Source organism: Gastrolobium bilobum, unplaced genomic scaffold, assembly GCF_033153095.1.
Source record: "Gastrolobium bilobum isolate Gb01-03AN ecotype WA unplaced genomic scaffold, APGP_CSIRO_Gbil_v1 utg1533, whole genome shotgun sequence".
Lineage (NCBI taxonomy): Eukaryota > Viridiplantae > Streptophyta > Magnoliopsida > Fabales > Fabaceae > Gastrolobium > Gastrolobium bilobum.
This window is the reverse complement of record NW_026897265.1, coordinates 76797-86447: the sequence shown is the minus strand read 5'-3', so window position 1 is coordinate 86447 and position 9651 is coordinate 76797. Positions and strand designations below refer to the sequence as shown.

The 9651-nt window shown below is 31.1% G+C and overlaps 1 protein-coding gene across 1 annotated transcript; it reads left to right on the top strand.

Moving 5' to 3' along the window:
* Positions 1-2138: 2138 nt before the first annotated feature.
* Positions 2139-2537, top strand: LOC133305593 (nuclear transcription factor Y subunit B-5-like). Its single transcript, XM_061505847.1, has one exon. It carries the CDS (start codon positions 2139-2141, stop codon positions 2535-2537), a length of 399 nt encoding a protein of 132 aa, XP_061361831.1.
* The last annotated feature ends 7114 nt before the right edge of the window (positions 2538-9651 follow it).

Below are 9651 nucleotides of genomic sequence, written 5' to 3'. Positions count from 1 at the left end.
TCTGTAAAATTAATAGCATAAAATTATGGGTTCAATTAATGTCCTTTAAAATTAGCGGTGTGCATCAATCGATCCAAACCGATTCAAACCACGGTGACTGAATCGAAAAACCGATAATCGAATAAATCGAAAACCGAAAAACCGAAAATCGAAAAAAAATCGCAAATTTTAATTGGATTGGATCGGTTGATGAAAACCGATCCAATCCAAACCGATCCAACATATTAATTTTCCTCTACCTACTTGGGTCTTTTCCTAATCATACCCCAAAAATTTTTAAAACCAAGACCCATTAACCCATAAACTAAACCCAAGAAAAAATCTAGTCACATCTCATCAATAAAATTTCATCTATGTAGAGCTTCGTATCTCATTGTCCAAAAAAAAACTATATTATCGTTTACTGATGCTTTTGTATTTCAAATTAAAGCCAATATATACAAAAGATGTTATTTGCACAATAATCATGAAACAAATTTTAGGATTTTCAAAAAACTGAAAACTGATCTAATCCAAACCGAAAAAAATTGGATTGGATCGGATCGGATTTGAAAAAAATTCAAACCGAATGGATGATTACATGATCAAATCGAAGGGATTGGATCAGATGATTTTTGCTTCCAAAACCGATACAATTCAGACCGCGAACACCCCTATTTAAAAGGATATAACTTGTATCCTTTTAGTGATTTACACAAAGTCGAACTAGTAAGACTTTGTGTAAATATGAATTTTTTTTTCACTTTACAAGTCAGCGATATAATTAGAGAAAAAAAAACTTTTCAGTTTACACAAAGTCTTACGGTCAGACTTTGTGTAAATTACCTAAAAAGACACAAGCTTGTGTCCTTTAAATGATACTTTTTTTTTCTCTAAAATTATATGGGAATTATATCAGTCAAAGACAAAAAAGGCAATAACTAATCTATATTTTAGTATTATCATTAATTATATTAACTTTTGAAATATGTTCGTAATTTAAAATTTTAATGATAATAAATTCGGAATTTAATTTTAATATATTGTCCATGTAAAATTTCTTATGTTATCAGTAAACTATGAATGGCAATTCTAAGAGTCAACATTTTTTAATGATTTAATAACATATTATTGAGTCATAATACTATAAATAAATAAATAAATATATATATATATATATATATATAAATATTTCTTCCTTTAAGATAAAGGTAGTTTAGGGTTTCAGGAAAAAAAATATAGAGTATTTTGAAAATTTGAATTTTTTTCTAACAATTTGAATTTTTTTTAAATACTTTGTAATTTGTAGTTGAATTTTAATTAATTTTGTAATTTATTTATTTTTCTAAACGATTTGTATTGAATTGATTACACATCCCTACTTCAAAGTTTGAGCTTGATTCAGTTCACCCTGTAGGCAAATGTTAAGTGGAATTATATAACCCTCGCACTAGTGCAAATACTCCTTAATCCTCATCATTTGTTGAAACATGCTAGTGCAAGCTCATTGATGGATTCACTTGGTGTTTGTGGTGTATAATTGTTTACCTTCAATAGTAACAGTCATAAATTTACTTGTATATATCTTAGAGCTTTCCAAGGGATATTTCTTATTCATATTTCACTCTTTTCAACTATCCCAAAAGCCTTCTCAGCATCCATTAACAGTACGCAAGCCAATGAAATACAAAGATTACTCAAAGTGGGCTTTGACTAAATTTTGCAACAAAAAGAAAAAGAGAGTGTGTGTGCTCTGATTTATTAGCTGCAGCATCATACCCCATAATTCTAGCCGACCAACTTGTCATCATTCGCATGTCATACTCAACATGACAAAATTTTACAATGTGACTAAGCCCTCTTCTCTATCAATCTCTCTCGAACAAATTTTTTATATTACGTACTTAGATTAAGTGCGTCTCACCAATGAAAATATTACAGGTCAGTTAAATTTTTTTTTTTTTTCTGTCAAATTTTTTCTCTCTCCTCTAATGTGTAATGCTTCTATTGATGAGATGCACTGAACCTAGGTAAAGGTACCAAAGATTTATTCTATATATATGTATGTATGTATTAGGATTCTCTCGGACCTTCATTCTCAGTCAAAAAAGAGAGACTAGTTCGTTCTTTCGTGGGAAATTATTAATCCTAAAAAAACTATGGATAACGTTGGTGGCAGTTCCTCTAATGAATTCAATGGTGGTGGCATCAAGGAACAAGACCGGTTGTTGCCAATAGCCAATGTTGGCCGCATCATGAAAAAGATTTTGCCTCAGAATGGAAAAATCTCGAAGGAATCGAAGGAAACAATGCAAGAATGTGTGTCAGAATTCATAAGCTTTGTAACAAGTGAAGCATCAGAGAAGTGCAGGAAGGAAAGGAGGAAGACAGTAAACGGGGATGACATATGCTGGGCATTGGGAACACTAGGTTTTGATGATTATGCAGAGCCAATGAGAAGGTATTTGCACAGATACAGAGAATTTGAGGTAGAAAGAGGAAATAGCCCTGAAGAGAAGGATGAACTATTTAAGTTGCCTCCTAGAGGAACTAGCTAGGTAGAATGTGTCTGAGACTGACTGATCAGAGTAGCTGTAGATTCCTCAATCCCAAGGCCAGTTTATGGTTTTGAGGATGAGATATAATGTAATAACTTTCTTTTCTTAACTGGATTTAATTGAGTCAAGATTCATGAAAACTAGATTACATTACTTGTTTTTCTTATTGTTTCATATATATATACTGTATTGGTCTAGCTCTGCATGCCTTTTATTTTTATTGACTTGTTAAATTTGAGATCAATGAATCCGGTCTGGCCCCTTGGTTTTGCTCAAAGTTGTTGAGCTTGTGTTCCATAACCATGTTCATTGTTATTGACAACAAATTCTAGCACTCATGATTTAAGGAATTAATTAAGGATCCTTAATTCAAGCATATGAAAGGGTATTCATCCTCTTCAAGCAAAGTTCATCAACAATACAGAAAGCCTGAGGTTAGTATATAAAATCATTATGTGAGTTTCATAGAGGAAAATCTAGGAATATGCTAACACTAATTAATTCCATCTCGATCTATTGATAAATCCCCAAATTTAATCGATTTAATTTGGTTTCCATGTTTCATCACTAGCTTATAACTTGAAAGATCGATGTAAGAGTTTGATTTCATCTTTGTTGGCACCCGTGAATTTAATTAAATTTCTCCGGTTGTTAGATTCTAGTTCATTCTCCTTGTTTATCTCTAACTCCATCTGAAGTCTCAATCACCCTCACTCAAAAAGACTGGTATAAAGTCATTTTCTAAGGTTGAATAAATAAATGGGTCACTTTCTAGGGTTTATACAAATGGAGGATTTTTAATTAGCATCAATTAACATCTTCATTAGATGTTGAGTTAGTATAGATTAGTATATCTTAAAATCTCATATACCAAGGCTGGAGAGTTACATGAACTCATAATTTTAAGGGTTGAGACTAGGGTTGCTAAATGAACCAGAGGCATTTGGCTCGGCTCGTGAAGGCATGAGCTTACATGTCTAAAATTGGTTGTTGGCACCAGACTTGAACGTGTATAAAAGTTCGTTTAATAAAAAGGTCTCAGACTCCAATTCAAAAGCTCGGCCTTAGAGCCTCTAAGACTGGCCTAATATATTATTTTTTTATTTTAATTTTTTATACTACTTGTAATAGCCTTCTCTTTCTCCTTAATCCATTTTATTGGTTAAATGGACTTTTTAAAGATTTTGTTCTATATTATGCTGTTTGGATTTGCGTTGAATTTATGAATATTTATAGAATTACTAGTGTTGTTGATTGTATATTCTGTTTGGATAAATTTTTGTTGTTTTATTTTTTTTAAACGGGCTAAACCATTTTTATTTTTTGTAAATAAGTGAGGTCATATGCCTATAATTATATATATATATAATAGGTAACAGGCTTAGTCAGATTGACACATTTAAATCCAAACTTAACTTTTTAAAATCAAAGCTCGGCTCGGCTCGGCATGTCAAGGACCACCACATCCTACCAAATTAACTATATATTATACTCATTAGATGTCAACACATAACCCCAAAAGAATGAAGCCAAAAAAATAATGAAGTTTTATAAGCTGTTTAGATTCATTGTACTGGGTCATACCTCTAAAGATGGGGAAGTGTCGTTGGAGAATATTATTTAGAAAACAAGGGTTCCTACATACAGATAAGCTGTTTTCTATTCCTCTATTCAAGTGCATGTTGTATTGAACTATTGGTTTTGCTGGGAACCAAGTACCAAAGTTTAGGAACAGAAAGTTTCCACCAACCAAATCATTTGTGTGATGAAAAGTAGTGATCGATTGAAGAGAATGTCATTTCTATGAATGAAAGAGTCGCCCAGCAAGAACCAACCACTATAGTTGCTCTTCCCAATGGCAGCATGTTATTGAACATGGTGATATAACATGGACTAATTGTACCTTTTGCCATGGCCAGCAATTCCTTGCCATGTGTGTCTAGCACAATTGGTTGCCCTAGAGCGCACGCAACAAAATCAGTACCTTGCTGGTTGGAATAACGTGTCACAGTGCCTCCAAATTGCAAATTAATAGCGTTAGCCAGTGAATGATATATTGCATTCCAATCAAGACCACAAATACCATGCGCACAATTAACTTTGTGGGTAGTGCTCATTGTAAAGCTGGAGTACTGGAAAGAAAATCAATTTTTTTTATCATTCTCTTTGGCACTCGAGTCTGTATGTACAAGATTACGTGTAATAAATCAAAACTTATATATATATATATAAGAGCAAGTTATATTTACAAACTTTTTTGTTTACAAACGCTTACCAACTACACTATCTTCTCTCGGGAGAACACTAATTTCACTATGTTCTCCCAGGAAAACATAGTGTAATTTGTAAAAAAAATTCAAAAAAGTTTGTAAACGGATCATTCCCCATATATATATATAGTGAGAGAAGTGATTTATTGAAAGTGAAATATTAGATCTTACATGATTTACCAATTTAAACATAAAATTATATAAACTTTTAAAGTAATCGCATGATATTTAAGTAAGTTTTAATTTTGAGCGATCTTGTGACAGAGATATATTATAATCACTTATGGCACTTTCATTTACCAGTTTAAGCTTTTAAATTGAATTGATTGTTTTGTATGGTATTAGAGTCTCTCTTACCATGGGGTCACAAATTTGATTCTCACGGCCTCCACTTTTAGTAAAATTAAGTTCTACAGGTACGACCTGTGCAACACAAGGTAAAACTGAAAAATGGGTCTATGCAATATTTATCTTTTAAACCCAAAGGTTTTTTACGTGAGGAGATGTTCGAGAGATATAATATAAAAATGACGGTGTCTTCACTTACAAGTTTAAGCTTTTAGATTAAATTATTTTTTTATATGGTATTAGAGCCTATGTGACTATGTAGTCACAAGCTTGATCTTTATCGCCTTCATTTTATTAAAAAAATAATTAAATATTGTGAAATATGAATTATTGTCCATTTTTTATACATATTATTGTCCATATTTTAAACTTAATGGACTCTTGCATGAAAGGACGTATTAGAGAAATATAAAAATTATTAAAAAAACTTTCACTTAACAATTTAAGCTATTAGGTTGAAATTGTTTTTTTATACATCTATAGATAATTGTGTGATCAAAACTTGTTTTTCTTGTCTTTCACAATAAACCATTTCTTTAACTAATATGGTACGTAGTTTAGTGTGCAAACCTGTATAATCATTTAGTGCTAAATGCTATTCTTGAATTAGGACTTTCTTTTTTACTTTTTATGGTGTTTGGTAGGAGGTTTTTTTTAGGATGACTGGAAAAGTTGAGATGAGTTTTTTAGTTGACCATGTTTGGTAGGAAGTTTTAAAAAATTTGCTCATCATTCGAATTTGCATAACAATTTCAGTTTGTGTGTAAAATTAAAAAAATTTGTCATTTAAGAATACCAAACAGAGGGTGGTATGCTAATTACTCCATCAAACCAAAAAGTAGAAAAAAAAAGCAAAGGACACAAATATTCCTTCTCAAAAAATATGCCAAAAGAAAGCTGGAGAGAGAGAGAGTCTTCTTTGTATTTAGTCAAGGGTTAGTTTGATAATTTTATCCCATTTTTTTCATCAATATTTTACCTTCAACAAAACATAGACTCAGAAAATTTAACTTAATTTTCTCGATAATATTTTAGCGTACCAAACAACTTTTTTTTAACTTTCTTGCCAAACTCACTTTTCTATCATATTTCTAGTAATTGTATTTATCTGTTTTTTTCTCTATCAAACACCCCTGGTCTATGCAAGGGAACCCAGATCACTTGCACTTTATTACAGTTAAAAATGAGCTGCAAATGGATTCAGTTAAAATCAAATAATGAATTATATTTTTTTGTCATATTTTTTAAAATATTTAATGTTAAAAAATTTAACAGTGAAAATGTGCTACCGTTGTTTCTAAACTGTAGAGAACCTCACTCCTTATGAAAGGAGGATACATGCTAGAATTTTTATTTTTATTTTTAAAGAAAGAAAGAAATTTACTTTCCACCCAGAATAAATTAAACTTTCATTAAAACCTGTTATCAGTTGTCTCATTCGCTTCAATTCAAAATTAAGTGATAGTCTGACGACTCTATCATATTGAGAAAGATCAAACGATCACTTTGATTAATTTGCATATCACGCACGCCAACTCTAGATCGAAAGGCCACTGAAAAATTAAAGTATAATATATTTTATTTATAAATACATTGAGTACTCTTCCAACACCCTTAAAAATCCAATCCGAGAATATATAAATTAAGCAACAACTGCATGTTACTCTAACTAGTGCAGAATGGTTAATTTGTAGGGGGTGATAATAAGGCCAGGGCTATCAGGGGCCTTAGCCCAGTCGGTTTCAGCTCGGCTCGGCTCAGCTCGTCTTTTTTTATTATTAAATCTAGATTTATACTCATGTAAAAGTCTTTTTATTTAAAAGGCCTCAGGCTTCCATAGCCAAGCCCGACCTTGAAGCCTTGGAGGCTGGCCCGTATACATTAAATTTATTTATTTTTTATATTTTTATATTAATCATTTCAACATCCTTTGTTCAGTTTTCTGTCTCTGCTCTATCTCTTCTCCCCAATCTAAGTCATCGTCCCACCAATAGGTAAATGAAGTCATGTTCATCATCTATTTTTATAAGCCATGCGGATTCCACGGCTTATAATGATGCTTATGGCGACGACCGTGGGAAAAAATTAATGTAAAATGTGGAAGAAAATTTATTGGTGGGGTTCAAATCTAGTGTAAAAAATCTAGAATATTAAAGAATGTGGAAGAAAATTTAATGTAAAAAATCTAGAATGTGGAAGAAAATTAAGGAAAAGCAACGTAAAATAAAGTAAAGGTGCTGTTGTTATTTTGATTTTTTAATATTAATGTTTTTTTATTATAAAAGAAACAACTATTATTTTCTTACAAAAAATACATATCAGTTCATGATTAATGGGCTAAATACTGCTACAAATTAGAAGGTAAGGTTTTTATTTTTAATAAATAAACAGGCCACAGGCTTGAGACAAGCTTTTATTTTTTGTAAACGAACCAGACCACAAGCTAATATTATATTCGTAACAGGTAACAGGCTAAGGCCAGTCTGACACGTTTAAATACAGGCTTGACCTGTTAAGATCAAAGTTCGGCTCGGCTCGGCCCGTTAACACCCCTATTAATTTGAACTTCGAAAAGATGCAATATTTCTTGAACTTCATTTGAAATTTGAATAGTAATTAATGATATGGGTACATATACATCGTAATTTTTTTCAAAGTTCTCATGTAACTTAATAGATATAATTTTGGTAGAACTATAATTTATTTTTTAAATGATTCATATTGAATCTACCTTAAAATTTGTAAGGAGCTTATGAAAATAAAGTTTATATGTGCTATCATTACTTTTTTTATAAAAATATTCTTGGATGTTTTTAAAAAACATTTTTCTTGTATTTGTACCCTTTAAATGGAAACTACTTCAATAATGTAAATCATTATTATCTCTACTTTTACTACTTTTTTTAAATATAAATAACAAATATTTATAATAATATAACTGTGCTGATACACATTAAATGGAATAGAATAAAAAAAATAACTTGCTCTCATAATGCCTTTCTCCTCTCTTAATTAACCCATAACCATAACCCATAAGACTGCGCAGTCCCATTGTTTCTTGTTTATTGAAATGAATCCAGATATCAGTGAACCTGCTATATTGTTTAACTTTCTTTATTGAATGTGATTACCATTTTTTTCACCATTGCCCAACTAATCCAATTCAAGTAGGGGAAAATTATAAGGGCAGCAAAGTTTTTCGACCAAATTTTTTAAAAAAGTTAGTTGTAACAAGTGATCACCATCTTTTGATTCTTTTTAACTGCATGCTAGCAAGAAATTAGGAACGTTTTGGCGCTCTGTATTAATCTTTGCTTCAGTTGCTCTTGTGTATTTATTTTTTGCTCGTGTGTATTTATTGATTACCAAAATAGTGGCTATATTTGAGCAAGGCGTACGTGAAAGCATCATCACATAATTATAATCAGGGAGAAAATTAATTGAAAGAAACTAACTAGCCACTAGCCAGGCTTGAGTAGTTTTTGGAATGGTGCTTTCTAAAAGTAGAGTATTTCGGGATCTGTTATTATGCACAATAATTTATTTATTTATTCTAGGTTCGCTTTTTCTGCAATTAATGCAGATAAGTTATCTGCACTACTTTCAAAACGACGTCGTTTTATGTTGAGAAATATAGTCCCACATTAGTTGTATGTGCAACTAATGTGAGGTTTATAAGGCCTTAGACACTCCCACCCTTTGAGCTAGCTTTTGGGGTGGTGTATCCCAAGGTTCTTAACATGGTATTAGAGTCGTTCGATCCTTGCCGCCCCCCACTTTCTTTCAAGTGGAATTTCTTTGTTCGCACAGGTAGGTGAGCCTGTGCATTGTCCACACTTCAAGCCCAGTGGGCTCTCGTGTGAGGGGGCGTGTTGAGAGGATTGAAATATTAGAAAATTATAATTATAAAGACTATAATAACCTACAAAGAAATTTCTTTGTTCGCTTTTATCTGCGCTAAGTCCAATTATATGACGTTGTTTTGGGGCAAAAATCACGGTATTTTTGTAATTTTAATTTATTTCAAAGTTATTATAGTCTTTATAATTATAATTTTATAATATTTCAATTCCAAAATGACGTTGTTTTAGAAGTAAATGCAGATAACTTATCTGCATTAACTGCATAAATATTTTTCTGCTTATTTTATGCATGGATTGAAAATTTTAGAATTATCATTGTGGTAAAACAAATGGCAACATTTGCGATTGTCGCTCGGATAAATTTTGGCGTAAAATTTATGAACAAATAAGTAATTTTCCTAATTTATGCTTTATTGTCAAATTTACATTGCACAAATCACATGTGTTTTAAAATATACTTATAGTCCTGTAAAGTATAATTGAAAAATATATATATTTGAATTAATAATTATATGACTTTATTTCCCTAATAATAGTTAGATCCACTTTTAATTTTATATACATATAAGTCCTTATATTTGTTTTGACATGTTAAGTAAATTTTTTTAGAAGATAAAAAATTATAAATGTTTG